General features: G+C 53.0%; 1 protein-coding gene across 2 annotated transcripts in view; it reads right to left on the bottom strand.

The window, feature by feature from the left end:
* Window positions 1-15,777, bottom strand: part of CRHR2 (corticotropin releasing hormone receptor 2) — a 44,878-nt gene extending 29,101 nt beyond the window's left edge. Inside the window, exons 1-2 of one of the 2 annotated variants that reach the window (XM_020892500.2) lie at window positions 15,598-15,777; window positions 5,798-5,888 (exon numbers count right to left, since the gene is read on the bottom strand). In XM_020892500.2, the coding sequence (XP_020748159.2) occupies window positions 5,798-5,888; window positions 15,598-15,684 (178 nt within the window). In that variant the 5' untranslated portion in view covers window positions 15,685-15,777. Of the gene's footprint in view, window positions 1-5,797; window positions 5,889-11,667; window positions 11,752-15,597 lie in introns of those variants that run through there. The other variant, XM_070468144.1, reaches the window with a different exon arrangement.
* Between the last annotated feature and the right edge of the window lie 1,007 nt (window positions 15,778-16,784).

A 16,784-nucleotide genomic window follows, 5' to 3' on the forward strand; every position in this document is an offset into this window, starting at 1 on the left:
GCGCCCGCCCGCCCCAGGAGCTCGCCTCCTGTTTCTTCTCCTTGAGCGAGGACACTGGAGGGGATTACAGAGGGAGTGGAGAGCCCACAAGCAGATCTGCACTCTAGAAAAGCCCCCGTGGCCTCTGGGAAAGGAGTGGATTGGAGGGGCGTCGAGGGAATCAAGGGAGTCACGAGAGAGGCTGGTGAGATCAAGAGACTTGAATAGGTGCAGACCTGTACCAGCCCATGGGGGCTAGGGTGGAGAGGGATTTTGGGGAGAACCGGCCCTGGTGAGGCAGGACTGGAGAGAGGAGTGGGTGGATGGCTTCCAACAGGAGCCAGGAGGCAGGGGTAATGCCAGGTCTCCCGCTTGGGTGACTGGGGGCAGGAGTAGTGTTGCCATTCACTGGGATGAAGTCCAGGGGAGAAACTGGCTGAAATTATCTGAAGAACCTCAAACACCCAGGTCTTACTGCCCTGGGGTTCCGAGGGAATAAAACGAGAAGTGAGAACCTCTTTTCCTCTTGGCTTGGGCAGGGCAACCTGAAACTGGTTTCCACAGCCTGGGGTGTGTGTGTGTGTGTGTGTGTGTGGGTGGGTGGAGGGGAGCAGGGTGTGTGTGTGTGTGTGTGTGTGTGTGTAAGTGTGGAGGGGAGCAGGGTGTGTGTGTGTGTGTGTTTTAAGTGTGGAGGGGAGCAGGGTGTGTGTGTGTGTTTAAGTGTGGAGGGGAGATCAGACCCCACAGCAAGTGTGGAGGAGCTGAAAACCTTTATCTGGGATTTGCCCAGGCCCCTCAGGACTGCCTGCTCCTTAACTCCCCGTGGTGGCTCCATTCTGAATGGAGGGCAGGTCCACTGCTCCGGCCTACTGAGGAGGGTGGGGGTGGATCTGGGCTCAAGATACAGGGCCTGAGATGTTGTTCACCTCAACTCAGGCTGGATTCTGGCCTGCCTTTGTCTCTGCTCTCCCTGCATGTCACCCCAATTCTCACCCTCTCTTCTGGGGCAGTTCCTCCATCAGTGAAATGTTCTCAAAGGTCCCTCCCAGCCTTGAGACTCTGGTCCTGAGTTATGAGATGCAAAGACTGAGGGAGATGTACATGTGTATGAATATGTATGTGTTTGCTTTTATCTTTAGAAGGCAGGGAGAGCTGGGACCCAGTCCCAGCTGGGCTGGAAGCCCCAGGGTGGCTAGTCCTATTCCTTCTTGCCATCTTCCACTGGGAACAAGGCTGCAAGAGCAGGCTAAGAGCATCCTGAGCCAGCATTATTCCCTGAGCAGGGCGAGGGGAGAGGCAGACTGGGCTGAGTTTGTGTGCTCCCGTCTCACCAGCCTCCATATTAATGCTGTTCTCATTGCCCAGGCAGAGCCAGAGAGCAAGCACGGGACTCTCTCTGGGGCCAGCTGATTGGCAGGTACGAGGTGCAGACCAGCCAGCCAGGTCTTTCCTCTGCCTTTTTAAATGGACAGGGCCCTTGGCTCAGCTCTGGGCAGCTGCAGAGGCAGAGGTCCCTTACTGTCCCTAATAACCAGTGCCAGGAGCAGGCGAGGATGAGTTGGGTCCCAACCCCAACCCTAGGCAGAGTCCTGTCGCCAGTGCCAGGCTGAGACTCGGCCCGTGTCCCAGACCAAGCCCTGTTGCCCAGTGTCCCCCACAGGCTAGACTGTGGCTGGCAGCATCAGCCCATTTCTTCACTGGGAAGTAGTCTCATTCATGCACAAAGGAGGGTGCTCCACACACTGATCCCAGCACAGAGGGAAAGGAGAGCCCAAGCTAAAGTTGTTAACCTGTTCATCACCAGAGCCACCGCGCAGGAAAAGCAGCTATCTCAGGGGGAGGTGAGTGCCCAGTGACCAGAGGCCAAGGACTTAACGTCTCACATGCAGGATGGAAGGTTGGCCTGGGTGACCTAGACTGCTCTTAACTGGAGAGCGCATGGGATAAAGGTTCCTCTGGGAAGTGAGCATTTTAGGGGCAGAGTTAAAGGCCATTCTGCATCTTGACGGGACAGTCGGGACCTGAGCACAGGCCCACAGACCCAAGGTCCCTGGCCTCCAGAATGCAGTGGCATTTCACTGTGGAGTTTATTATCACCAGCATGATTGTCTGTTTTTCTAGATGTGACAGAGAGGAAAATGAAAAGAGGAGCAGCTTTGGAACAAATGGATTTTACAGCTCATTTTAGTGTTTGCAAATAAGTAAATGAGTAAGAAATTGTAAAGAGCAAAAACTTTCCTCACCTAGATGAAATCCAACTACCATTAAAGTTTGGGCCTTTTTGCTAGCTAAGGAAGCAGAGGCAGGTGGGAGGTCCCTGGGATGGAGGTGAGCTCCCAGGCCAGGCACTGGGGCAGAGGTATTCGGGACAGTCTGTATGCCCCTGGGCTGGTGGGACAGGTTGCAAATAAGTTATAGGGAAGTGTGACAGGTGCTGGGGGAGACACCTGTGTGTCATGGGCAGCGTGGGGGCAGGTACCTCTGGCCCACCTCTGATGGTAGCTGCAATGGCAGTCCAGGTGCTCCAGGGTTCAGCTGACACCGGGTAGGCGTGTTCATAATGGAAACACATAATGGAAACATAATGGAAACACACACAGCATCTCACAGAGTCATGGGTCTGCAGAGTACACACTTTCTCTCACTCATCCCACCACCCATCAGATATCCTCTAGAAACCAGGATTTAAGGGGACAGCCTGTCTTTGCATGTCTGAGGGGCTGTGCTCAGTCAGGCTGAAGAGTCCCAGTTCTGTATGAACTGGGACAGGCTGTGGGGGTTCACTGTGGTTACAGTGGGGCTGCTGAGGGCATGGAAGGCTTCGGAGAGGCCAGAAGGTGCCCCACTCTTGCCCTGTAGCACTGGGGATAGTGCCCCAGGCCAGGCCAGACACTCCTTCCCATCCTACCTCACTCCACCTTGGCACACGGGAGATGGCCTGGTGTCTTCAAGTGGAGCCATGGGACCAGGCTGTGGAGCAGGAAGGGTCCCTGGCAACTGTCCAGCCCCACACTCTCATTTACAGATGGCCAAATGGAAGCCCAGAGGAGGAAAAGGAATTTCCCCCTCCAACCCCTCTCAGGCCATCCTCCTGTCCACAGCAGCCAGACTGGGCTCCCTGCCTCCTCCACTGGGCAGAGGAAGTGATTTTTCTAAGATTGTGTGACTTCTTGCAAGAGCAGCTCTCCATTGCCCTTGGGACGAAGCCCAGCTCTTTAGCACTGCAAACAGCACTCTTCATGACTGTCTATTCCCCATCCTCTCCTCTTCCTTAACTTTAGATGCCCTTGGGGTCCACTCTCCATTCCCTTGGAGCATTCTCTACCTCCACACCTTCATAGGTGCTGTTCCCTCTGCCGGGAATGCCCTTACCACTCTATTCCAGTTAACCCAGCTGACTCCCACCCACCCTTCTAATGTTCAGCTTAGCCCCCACCTCCTTTGTCTTATCTGGGGTGGGTGGCTCTTCATGCCTCAGTCTGCTGGGGGCTAGCCTGTATCACATCAAAGTTATTGGCTTTTCTGTTGTGGAAGGCAGGGCTGGTCATGTTCACTAACCAGTCCCCAGCACCCATCAGAGTGCTTCATGCTTGTGCTCAGCAAATCACCACTGAAGGAATGGATGCTTTGGCAGCACCCCTGTCTCCTGAGATCCAAGGGTCTCTTCACATATGATCAGTCCAGGTGTGTGTGTGCAAGTGTGTGTGTGTGTGTGTGTGTGTGTGTGTGTGTGTGTTGGATTAGGGAGTTATTTCCAAGGGATCCTTGATTCCATTTGGACCCTTACATTGCCTATGGACTGAAAAAATAATATGCCTTACAACTTACAGTATATGCTCTATTAGATTACTCTGTGATGAAAAAACAGAAATAATCCATTTAAAGCCTGCCTGAAGTCTCTTGTGATTATGTGTGTTTTTTCTTTATTTGGACCTTAAGGTCATGCAATTTAATTGATCATAGTCTTTGATTCATGTCCCTTTGTCATCATTAGCCTATACATGGCCCAATTTTATTTTATTTTAGTCTTTTCTTTTATGGAAGTTTGTATGTAGTAGCACATATAATGATCTATTGCCCAGTCCAAAACTAGATCATTACCAATCACTTACAAATGTATCTATATACTCCTTCCTCAGAGGGAACATTCTTTTGAATGTTGCATTTATCATTCCTTTGCTCTTAGTTTTTTCAGTTTTATCGCACGTACATACGTCTAAACAAGAGGTTGTTTGGTTTTACTTGTTTCTGAGCTTTAGGTTAGTCAATATGCATTTTCTCAATTGGTGGACACCTAAAAGGAGATACCTATCATATGGGGACCAGAGAAACTATTCCTGAAGTTCAAGGGCATCCTAACAGCCAGTACCGCCCACTGCAGCGGCATGGTTAATGAGGGATGATGCATCCCCACGGTGGCTGCTAGGCAGCAACACCAGCAATGTGGTGGATGAATAATTAATGACATAGGGAAATGTTCACTCTGAGTTACAAGAAGAAAAAGCAGGTTACAGATCTGTAGACACAGGATCATCCTGGTTTTGTGGAAAAAGAAAAAACACGAGACTATGGTGTGATAAACTTCTGGCAGATAGAAACATTTAAAAATTCCTGGGTTGTGGGATAATGAGCATTAATAGTCTTCTTCGGTTTTTAAAAATATCTTTTTCCAAATTAAATATATACATATATTACATATTCCATTTATAAATTGGATGAATGATATTACAAGTCAAGCAGGGCAGGCCTTGTGATTGTGTTGTTTAAACTAACCAGTCTGTGGTATTTTACAGCAGCCCAAGCAAATTAATGGGCTTCCCTGGTGGTTCAGACACTAAAGAATCTGCCTGCAGTGCAGGTGACCGGGATTTGATCCCTGGATGGGGAAGATCCCCTGCAGAAGGAAACGGCAACCCACTCCAGTACTCTTGTCTGGAGAATTCCATGGACAGAGGAGCCTGGCGGGATATAGTCTGTGGGGTCACAAAATATCGAACACGACTGAGTGCCTAACGAGCAAATTAATACGACGGGTCAGGTGACTTGTTCAGGGTCACGCAGCTGTTAGGTGAAGGAGCTGGGATCCAGATCTGGGATCGGGTCTGACTGACCCCAGCACCTGAGCTCTTGAACACCCCATTGTAAGGAGGGCAGACGACAGGGTTTTCTTCTTTGATGTGCGACTTGAGCTGCGTTTGATGCCGGGTCCCAGTTCTGGCCAGCACTCTTGTCTATCCTTGTGCTCTAGCAGTAGCTCCAGACCCCAGGGACACCGCAGCCTTCCTCCTTCCTTGCTGCCTCTGTGGATGCAGCCCTGAGAAGGCTGGGACACTGGGCGGAGCCTTGGGGACGTCCTTCCAGAGCCCGTGGAGACCCAGGGCTCTTCTGAGCTCTGCAGTAGCTGCCCCTGACTCTGAATCAGCTGCCAGGAAACTCTAAGGGGTCAGAACTCCGGGACCCAGCTGCTACTTCACAGGTTCTTACTGGAAGGTGACACCTGTAGCCACGGCAACGGGGAATGTATTTTACACCTTCTGCTGGAGTTTGAAGCAGAGAGGTGCCCCCTTCTTGGGCACCTGAATGCCAGCCCAGACACTTCCTTAGGCACAGGAGGACTCCCAGCCAAGCCCTTCTTCATCAGTGATCTGTGCCCCAGTGGGGAAGGGGGCTGCCCAAGGACAGACCCAAGGCCCAGGTCTGGAAGCCAGTCTCCATCTACCACCCGCTGAGCCTGGCTTGGCCCGCTTCTCCCCCAGGCCCAGAGGCTCGCCCTCATCTCCCAGGGTCTGCTGCAGGTGGTGGCTGGGGGCTGGCATACCTGAGAGGTTGGCAAGGGTCTTGACGGAGTGGCAGTACTGCTCCAGCAGTGCCCACATGGGCTGGTCTCTGGGTGCCTGGCTGGACCCCACCTAGAGGACAAGAAGGATGAAGGTCAGGCTCTGGCTAGACAGTGACAGCATGTGTCCACCCCTCGCTGCTCCCTGCCCCGCCCTGTCCTGTCCCTTACTCCTCTATATCATACAGAGCTAAAGAGGAGGGAAAGTTCAAGGCCCCACACAGCAGACCAGCAGCCTGGCCAGGCCTGGAACCCTGACAAGGCTTTAGAGGTGGTCTAGTGCAGCTTGGTGCCCCAGGGAAGAACACGCTCTGCCCACCCTTCAGCCCTTAAAGGTTTCCTCCCCAGGATGGGATGTGCCCTGTGCTTTTCGGTTGGCAAAGCTGGAGTGGGGGTGTCCACCATCCCTTCAATCCCCCAGCAAACACTGTACAACCCCGACTGTGTGTCAGGCCCTGGCTGGGGGACACAGTGAGACTCTTCAAAGTAGTTCCAGGTCAGGTAGGGACCCCCTAGACTTGGAGGCTCAGAAGAGATGGGAGGAGAGTGGATAGTTTGACTTTGTTTCCCTGTCACACAGGTAAACAGGCAATTACAAAGGTTAATATGTGGAAGAGACTCCTAACTTGAACTTGGGAAGACAGGGGAGGCTTCCTGGAAGAAGTGGCATGTTGGGGGCAGCCAGAAGGACGAGTAGGGGAAAAGGAAGGGACCACGGTGCCAATGTAGAGACTTGCCTGGGAACAAATATGGTTGTTGTAACAATGGCAATCCCATCCAAAAGACAGAAACCACCCAGGATCACATCTCCTGAAAAAGTCATGAGGGAATGCAAGATATGGAGGGATAAAGTAGATGTGGTTATCTCTGTCCTCGAGGGGGACCATCTTCTGGTGGGAAAGATGGACAGATAACCAACTTGTTACAGTGTCTAAAATTTGCTTAGAAGGAATGGGGTAGTATTACAGAGGAAGTCACACTGATGTGGGCTTTGAAGATTGAGTAGGAGTTTGCCCAGTTGATAAGGGTAGTGCTGGGATAGAGGTGGTGTCATAAGGGTAAGGGTAGTGTCATAGATAGACAACGATTCATGTGCAAAAACCAGAGAGGTTGGGAAATGCATGGTGTGAGACTGAACAAAAGCAATGCTCTCTACAGTTCTAACCATCGTTTCCCATTCTTTCCAAGACCACCACTGTTCTTATCCTATGACCAGTGTGTGTGTGTGCACTTGTGTGTGTGTATATGAGATGACTTTTGCACCACCCCAACACTGATATTTCTGATTCTAGGGAAGACTGCCCCTGTAGTGGGCAGCCCCTCCCCTCTCTCCTGCCTGTCAGATGCTCCCTCCCTGGCAGCTGGGTCAATGTTTGCCCTACAATATTCCCAGGACCAGAGCCTGACAGCCCTCAAACATCACGTTCCTCACATCAGGCTTAGTCCATTTCCTGTGCTGGGGCTGGAGGCCACACACTCACCCTCACCACGCAAGCCTGGAACCCCTAATTAATTACCCCGCTTGGTCAGATGGGAGAGCGAGGGTGGCACGGCCAGCACCTACAAGCACTCATTGCTCCTGGGTTCTGTCAACTGTCTCCACAGGGCTAAGGGCAGAAGGAACTGCTGGGGAGCAGAAGTCCTGTGTGTGAGGTTAGTGTGCGTAAGGGGTATGTGTGCGGGGCATGTATATGTCTGTGTAGGGTGTGTGCTTGTGTATGTGAATAATATGCATATAGCGTGTGTGTGCTATAAGGAGCTTCCTGAGCCATCGGCCAGGAGCTCTGGCCATTTGGCTTGCAGGACAGACACTGGGAACCATGGTCCTGTTGTTCACATATCCCAGGGATGCCAGGAGCTACCCAATGTCAGCTTCTTGGGCATCAGGAAGGCCCAGCTGCCCAGAGAGCCACCTGCCAGAAGTGAGGTGGGCTGGGGAGGGACACTCTGGGTCCCAAGATCCTCCAAGAATAATTCTGGTGTCCCACCCTCAGCTGGTCTGGGGAAAGTGCGGATCCTAGGCCTGACCCATTACCCCTTTCCAACCCCCTTCTCTTTGTTGAGAAGCATCTGGTAACAGTTTATTTGGGGGATGGGGTGAGTTCCGAGGAAGCCGCCAGCCTCTGGAGGTCATTGGAGAAGCAATGCTCAATGCAGAGGCACTCAGCGTTAATGGTGGACTCTGACCGACCAAATTTTGAATCTCAGATGCAAGCTCCTTCTCTCAAAGCCCCCAAAGGCCACACTATGGCCTAGTCACTCAGGCATCTCGTGTTCAATGTTAGGTGGGAGTCTGAACACGTGGTGCTAAGCTCACGGACAGGGACGCAGGACATCCTCCAGTGGGACTCAGGCTTTGTGGGGTGTCCTTGTCTCAGTCGCTGTGACCTGAGGCCACAGCTGAGTCTTCTTGCTGAGTAAAGCAGGGGGCACAGCCACTGTGCTCAGCATCGGTGTGTGCTGTTCCAGCGTGGGCAAAATGGCGAGCAGATCAGAAAGGGTTTGGAATAACTCCCAGATCTGAACTCCCTCTCCTTCTTCGCTGGTCCAATAAGCTGGCAACGACATTCATTCTCTTCAAGGGGCCAGTTGGGTGGATCTGACTCAGCTCAAACCTGCGGCATACCCTGGAGGTGCCTATTTTGGACACAGCCGCTGCTGCGGGTGGTGGTGAGCGATAGGTGGGCAGGGAGGAGGATGAAGAGACTGGTGCCCTCAGAAAGCACATGGTGGGCCAGGGAGAGCAGAGACACAGCCACGAATAAACACCCCCAAGGGCTGGGTGATGACCTCTCAGAGGCGGCAGACTGCAAACACGCCCACAATCAGGGCTCTCGGGTTGCTGCTCCTCAGCGCTGTGGCCTTGATCAAGTTATTTAACTTCCTTGAGTCCTGGCCTCCTCCTTTGAAATGAGGATAATACAGGCCCCTGGATTTTGTGTGCATTAAACAAATTACTGAATGTCAAGAGCTGGCACATAGAAGACACATGTTCCATGGTAGCCCTCGTCATGGACTCTAGGAGGGGTCTAGTTAGAGAGTTCAGAGATAGAGGGTTCAAACCTCATTAGAGGGAGTCCCATGGCCTGGATCAAGCCCTTCTCCTCTAGAAAAACCTCCTGGAAACCCTGTGTTCCACCTTCCAAACCCTCCAGCCAGTGCAGCTCCCCCTCAGCTCTCTGCAGCCCCCCTTCCACAGACAGTGGCCCCTGAAAGTATATCTGCAGCTCCCTCACTGGGCTGACTGCTCAGCAGTGCTCAATGGATGCTGGGTGAAGAAACTGGGCATGGAAATCGAGTCCAAGGGAGGAGGAAGGGTAAGAGAAGCAGAAAGAAACGCTAGGGGCAGGAGTTGGGCAAGCAAAGGCTGAGAGGCAGGGAAGAACACGGCCTGCTCAGGAAGCAGCGAGCTTCTGGTCTAGGGATGTTATTAAGAGGGCGGGACTTCCCTGGTGGTCTGGCGGTTAAGAATCCGCCTGCCAATGCAGGGGACATAGGTTCGATCCCTGGCCCAGGAAGATTCCACATACTACGGGGCATTTAAGCCCACAAGCCACAACTACTGAAGCCTGCCTGCCCTAGAACCCATGATCTGCAACAAGAGCAGCCACCGCGATGAGAAGCCGGCACAGAGCAACAAGAGCCTAGCCTGTGCTCACTGCCGCTAGAGAAAACCCACTCCAGCAATGAAGACCAACGCAGCCAAAAATAAATAAAATTTTAAAAAGAGAGCAGAGGGTTGGAAAGAAGCTTCTTTGATGTGTAGTCAGCATTTCCTATGTGCTAAATGAAGCTCTGAATGCTTCAGCAAAGCCCATTTAATCCTCACAATTGCCACTGAGGTCTCTGTAATGATCCCATTTTACAGGTCAGGCAACTGAGGCCCAGAGTGGTAAAGTCACTGCTCAAGGCCACACAATGAGTGAATAAGGGGCAGAGGCAGGATTGGACAGATGGTCTAGTAGGTTAAGATACACACGGAAGAGCTGGGTAAGGAGGTGAAGGCCTGTGGTCCACGGATGCTGGGAGGACCCTGGCTCCAAACAGGGTGAGTAAGAAGCTGCTCTCACCACTGGAGTGGGGGGCTTCAGGCAGACAGCTAGGTCATGGCAGGAGAGGAGGCAGACCCAGTCAGTAGGGCAGGGTGTGCTCAAGAGAGACAAGAAGTCTGGCTTCTGGAACTGACTCTAAGCCACCTGAAGACCTCTTTATCTCTTATGTGGGGGACACCTTGGGCTTCTGATCAGCTCTTGGCTGTCACAGCAGCAGAGAGTTGTCTTGACGCCTCAGTCCTGCCCCATGAAGCTACAGGCTGCTGGACCTCAAGGCCCGTGTCTATTTGACTCACATCCAGGTCACAGTTCCCAGTCCAGAGCCTGGCACACAGCAGGTGCTCAATAAATGTCTGTGTGGATGAGACCATGGCCCCCTCCACCAGGTAGAGTGGCACCCTGACCCCCATTTCTGGGAGCTCAGGCTCTGGGGTTTCCCTGCTTGCCAGGCAGCCTTCTTTCTGAATTCTCCCTTTGAGAATGGCTGGGGTCCTAGTTCCAGCCTCGCTGAGCCTGGAGTCGGAAGTTCTCACCTTAGACGAGGGCAAAGGAGTCGCCCTGGCAGGGGGAGGAGGCCGTGGGTTGAAGCCAAGATGCCAGCTGTTCTTTCTCCACCCTTGGGCCCTGTCCAGGCAGAACCTGTGCCCCGGGGCCAGGCGGGCTTGAAAGGTGCCACCTCCCCGGAGCCAGGGGGTCTGGCCCAGCCCAGTGCTCCCTCCTGGCTTGGTGACAAGGCTTCCTCTAAAATTAGCCACTGGTCTAAGCCTGGGAGATTTGGGACCACAGGTCCTGTAGCCAGGCTGCCAGTAACTGGAGGGGAACCGGGTGAGCTCCCACCCTGCCTCCCCCTCTCTGCCCAAGGTCAGAGAGGACTCCTCTGGCGGGGGAGGAGTCCTCCCCAGGTTTCTCTTTCATTCACCGGTTTCATTGAGCCTGAGCTAGGAATAGAGGCAGGAGGAACTCAGGCCCTGTCTCGGGGAAGGAGGAGGAGATGAGGCCACTGGGGGACGAGGGGGCAGGAAGGAGGAGAGGGGAGAAAGGGGAGAGGAGAAGAGGAACAATAGAGGGAGACAGAGGGGCAGAAGCGAGGGAAGGAAGGTGGGGGAGAAGAGGCTGAGTCTGGGCCCCCGAGCAGACACAGTGGAGGCCATACTGGAGCCGAGGCTGGCCGAGGCAGAGGCTGAGGGACTGGCAGTCAGACGAAGGAAGTAGGTGATTATCTTCTGGGGTATCTGGGCAGACTTTCTGGAAGGTGCTCTGTTCTAAAAAATCAGCTGCCCAGACCTCTGAGTGAAGACCCCAAGAGTCCACAGCCGCCTTCCAGCCAGATCTCCCTTCCCCGCATGTTCCCCAGGTCCCTCTGCCCAAGATGTCCCACTCTCCCGTCCAGCCCACCAGCTTGCCTGGAGAAGCTTCCAGGCCCCTCCTTGCCAGTGTTCTCCCTCGTCTCTGAAAGCCCATGTGCCCTCTCACCTCTGTCCCGCTTCTGTCCCGTGCCACGCCCTGAGTTCTGTGCACAGATGTCTGAGGCCAGCAGGGAGGGATACAGAGGGTGGCGAGGAGGGAAGGTAGGAACTGCAGGAGCCGGCTCAGAACAGGTCACGAGGCCTAAATGATCTCTTAATGATCCACTCATCTAATGTCAGGCTGCCTTAGAGTCACCTTTTTCTGATTGTTTTGGTATCTGAATATCTTACATTCTCATTAACAGAACTGAATCTGCAGTCAGTGTATCTCCTTTGAATCCTGGCCCTACTACCAGTAGATGATTGACCACGTGAACTGTGTCAGCTTTCTCACCTGTCGAATGGGGGTGAATGATGGTCTTATGCTCCAGGGTGATTGTGAAGCTTAAAACCAGTAATGTGTCTCGGGGCTCAGAACAGTATCAAGCATGTGGTAAGCCCGGTGCAGATACTAAAGAGAATAAACAAAATAAGCTTATGGAATAATATACCCCTCCCTCTGGAAGATTTGAAATGACATCTTAAAAAAACAGAATTTTGGATACAATGACCTGAGACAAACTGACTGAGGAGTCCTAAAAACGCTTAAAATTAGATAAAGTAGAAAATGACAGTTAAGAGAATACAGAATAGTCCCGTAATTCATAAAGTGCTGCAAATCTGAGACTGACTAGGAATATGAAATTAAATGGGCAGTGCCCTCAGACAAATTGGTTTTTTAAAAACATACTAAAACATCAACAAAATGGCAAAAATGGAGAGACTAAATTAGTTGATTAGGTTAGAAAACACTCAGAGTACTTGAATTTGGGGGAAGAGTTATTAAATGAATTAACTTCTGGTAAATGGCCCCTGAGTTCCCCCACCCCCACCCTGTAGGCCCTGGGTATAGAGGGCGGGCGGGGGGTGTCCTGGGCCCTGGCCTTGGTCCTGGGGAGGGCTGTGCAGGTCAGGGAGGGTCCAGGCTTCTGGACTCTGGGTTTTCCCTCTTTGCTGAGCCTTCTTGGTACAGATGACCCCACAGGAAGCAAGAAAAGTTGTTTTGAGGTCCTGAGGGAGTGTCTTGTTGCCCAGATGTCTGAGGATCTGGACCCAGATAAGACTCTTGGGGTTTTCACAGAGGGCGATGCTGTTGCTGTTTAGTCGCTAAATCATGTCTGACTTTTTGCGACCCCATGGATGGTAGCCTACCAGGATCTTCTATTCATGGGATTCTCCAGGCAGGAATACTGGAGTGGGTTGTCATTTCCTTCTCCAGGGATTCTTCCTGACCCAGGGATCGAACCTGTGTCTCCCTCATTGGCAGGCAGTTTCTTTACCAGTGTGCCACAGGGGGCGAGGCAGTTTTAATCAAGGATTTTGGAATCCAGCACCATCTTCCTTAGCCTTACTTGACCTCCATTTCCATCTGTAAATAAATGTCCCCACCTTCCCAGTGTTTTAGTAAAGAGCTTGGCAAGGCGTCTGGTGCCCAAGAAGGCTGCATGATTTCAGCACTGCTTTCAAAGTAGCTTCTCAAGGGCTCAGAGGGCAGCCAGTAGCACCAGAGTCAAGGCTTGGCTCCTCCAGGCCCTTGCAGTTGGGGCTGGCCCAGGGTGTCCTCACCACTCAACTGCCTGCTGGAACTTTCACAATTGTAACAGTGAGATCAGGCTCCTCCCCAGGTCAGTGAGCCCTGAGTTCCCCAGGGATAGAAATCAGGTCCCACCACGACCACCATGCTCCCTGGAGCCTCACACCATCTCTTCACAGGGTTGGGACCCTGGAGCCTTCCCTCTAGCTTGCTCTTTTCTCAGTGCCTACCTAGGACCACCCCATCTCCACCCCCGCCTTCCTGCCCACCTCCCGCCAGATCTCCTCCCAATTCTGGCAGAGGCTTTTATATCTGCGCACATTTGTTCTTAGCTCCCATGTGTGCGCTTAGCCGCTCTGTCATATCAGACTCTTTGAGACCCTTTGGACTGTTGCCCAGCAGGCTCCTCTGTCCATGGGATTCTCCAGGCAAGAGTGCTGGAGTGGGTTGCCATTTCCTCCTCCAGGGGATCTTCCTGAGCTAGGGAACGAACCTGCATCTCTGGTGTCTCCTGCATTGCAGGCGATTCTTTACTCACTGAGCCATCAGTTCCCATGACCAGTTAGTAAATACAAAATTAATTCTTCATCATTATTTTCTTCCTGCTCATGTCTGCTCTAGGCTAGCAGCTTTATAGGGTAAAGGCTGATGTTTTCACCCTTGTGTCTTTACCACACATGATCCTCCTTAAATACTGGTTGAATAAAGTATTACTGAATTAATGAGAGGGCTGGAGGCCAGGTCCCTCCTGGGTTCCCTCACTTCCCTACCACCTGCTTCAGGTCACTTACTCTATTTTCATAGACAACAGAAATCTCAGAATAGTTGGAAAAGGATCCAGAAATAAATAGCATTACCACAAAGACCCAGAGCAAGGAAGACTGCTCTTTGGGGCTAGAGAGACCACAGGCTCTTTAGCAGTTATGCAATGATAACTTTGGGTGGATAACTAGTCTCTAGTCTTGGGCCATCCAGGGGGCTAGGGGCAGGGCCTGGGTGGACTCTAAGGGGAGAGCAGACTCTTGCCTCTGAAGTTCCTGGTCTTAACGTCCCTGGGACCCAGGGTAACCTCCCACAGACTCCTCCACCTGCACTGAGTCTCGGACAGCAATCAGCAACCCTCTCCATCTAACCAGCTTAGGCAGTTGGCATCACAGCTCCCAGAGGGGCAGGGCCAAAGGGCAACCCTGGTCCTAACACCAGCTCCCTTGGAAAGCACCTACCCAGGGAATAAGTGCTAGGGGGCAAAAGAGTTCAGAGCCCAAGACATCAGGAGTGGGGATGAGCGGTTGTGGGTGGTAGTGAATCTACTCCACAGCCTCCACCCCTCCCTGCAATGTCGTTAAAAGGACCTGGCAGGTCCAGGGACTGTCTGCCTAGTGGGGTACTGACCACACCTTGCACGGTGCCCCGTCCTCTCTTCCACCTAACCAGACCCCCTGGAAGTGCAGGGCCCCTCATGTCTTCATCTCAAGTACCTGGTACAAAACCCCAGCTGTATTTACTGAGTGCTAACTCTGTGCCAGGCACAGTCACAACCATTCCTCACGACAACCTTATTCATTAAGCACCAAAACCATCCTCATTTTACCCAGGAGGAAGTTGAGGGGAAACGTGAGTAGTCTGCCCAAGGTAACACACTAATCTGCAAAGCAGGGATTTGATCAGGTCTGTCGGCAAAACCACTTTGCCACAGACAGTGGATGCCAAGGAGTCCTCTGTGACATATGGGGGTGGGACCAGGCCTCCTGACCTCCATCCTGGCTCTGACCCTTGGCCTGCATGGCCTCGAACCCTTTTAATGTCGTGGCTCTTCATGAAAAGTGTGGCCCTCCCTCTCTGAACCTCAGTTTCCCCATCTGTAAAATGGGGAAAGAGTTAGAGATCACTTCCTCCCGCATCCATTTCTGGGTATCACTCCCAACCTCACCCCCACTTCTGCAGCTCTCTCTGCACAGCTCTTACCCATCTCAACACCCCCAGTTCCTACCTGCAGACCCTGACTCCGGCCAGTGCGCACACCCACAGCTTTGGGCATTGGGGGATACTCACAGCTTTGAGAAGTGCTTGGCAAGATTGGTTCCCCCAGGTGCCCCCTCGGCTCCATTGCTCATTTGGTACTGAGGGCTGCCTGGTTTCAGGCCCTGAGCCGAGGGTGGGGACCGGCCTGCCTGCAGGAGCCAGGGGACAGCTCTCTGGGGATCCCTTGTGGGGAGGGACCAGAACTGGGATGGGGTGAAGAAGGGACTTGAGGCTCCTGCAAGGGAGGGGGAGTGAGATCCATGGAGGAGGGGACAAAGTGGACAGAGACTAGGAATTCCTGGACCTGAGGAAAGGGCATGTCCTAGACACTAGGGGGTCTCCCTGCACATTCTGCTCATCCACAAGGGCTGCAAAGTCCCATCCTAGCTGGTGTTAAAGAGTTTCATTTCCCTACCCTTCCCCCTCATTTAGGCAGGACATCTCCATCCCATCACCGGATGCAGGGATCCCCACCTCCATCCCAGCCACCAAGCCCTAAGACCTCTTCCATCCATCTCCTACCAGGACTGAGTGAAACTAAGCCCAGTAACTAAGCAGTGAGCCCCCCACCCCCCACCTCCACCGCCTCGCAGTCAGGCGAGCACGGAGCTCCAGCTCCCAGCACCTCCACCCTGAGAACAGCCCCCCACCATCACACCCCACACTTACTTTAAGCAGTGGCAGAAGGAGGCAGAGCAGACAGAGGACACAGTGCGGGATGTGGAGGAGGCGTGGGGGCCCCGCGGGACCCCCCATGCCCTCTGCGGCCGCGGACAGGAGCGCACCTCCCAGCGCGGCCGTCCCGCCCCGCCCGCCGCCGCCCGTGCCTCCCACCCTCCTCAGCGACCGGCCAGAGCCGAGTGGGCCCCTCCCTCCCCAACACGCCGGGGAGGCCAAGGTTTGGCCCCGGGCACTGGGGGTATCTCCCGCCTCCCCCGCCCGCAGGGACACCGCCCCACGGCCCGCCCCCTCCAGGTTATTTATAGCGGCGCCGGGCAGTGGCTTCTGCCTAGGCAGCCAGAGCCCAGACTCTGCCCCCAGAGAAGGGGTTAATGCCTTTCACCAGCCGGCCACCTTTGCCAGGGCTGGAGCTCCCTGCTCTGGGTAGAGAGGAACTGAGAAAGGGAGGAGGGGGTCTTGGCGGTGGCTGTGGCCAGAGCACAGAATAGGCCGGGTAGATCACATCCCCACCAGGTTTTCCAGCCCTGCCCGCATCTTCTAATTGTCCCCAGGAGCTTTTACCAGGCACCATGCCTACTGGAGACTTCCCTGTTGGCTCAGACTGTAGAGGGTCTGCCTGCAATAGAGGAGACCCAAGCTCAGCCCTTGGGTTGGGAAGATTCTCCTGGAGAAGGGAAAGGCAATCTACCCCAGTATTCTTGCCTGGAGAATTCCATGGACACTGGAGACTCCTGGGCTACAGTCCATGGGGTCACAAAGAGTCTGACATGACGAGAGACTAACACTATGCCTATTGGGACAATTGAAATTCCTATGTGGAGGCCAAATTGAATAATAGCTCTGTATCAATGTTCAACTTGCTAATTTTGATGACTGCACTGTGGAGTCTTGTTCTTATTGAGTAATATTTAGGGCTACAGGGGCACCATATCTCAAACTTATTTTCAGATGCTTCAGAAATACACATACACATGCACACATAAATACATACACTGTGATAAAGAGAACAATATACCAAATGAGGCAAAAAGTAAATAATTGGGAAATGTGGGCAACTACATGTGTATTCTTTGGATCATTCTTTCAAGTATTCTGTAAATTCGAAATAAAAAGCTAAAAACTGTATTAAAAAAACAAAACAAGGACAATAAATGCAGCGATGCCAGGCCCCGCCC

The sequence above is a fragment of the Odocoileus virginianus genome, chromosome 1 (assembly GCF_023699985.2).
Source record: "Odocoileus virginianus isolate 20LAN1187 ecotype Illinois chromosome 1, Ovbor_1.2, whole genome shotgun sequence".
Taxonomy (NCBI): Eukaryota; Metazoa; Chordata; class Mammalia; order Artiodactyla; family Cervidae; genus Odocoileus; species Odocoileus virginianus.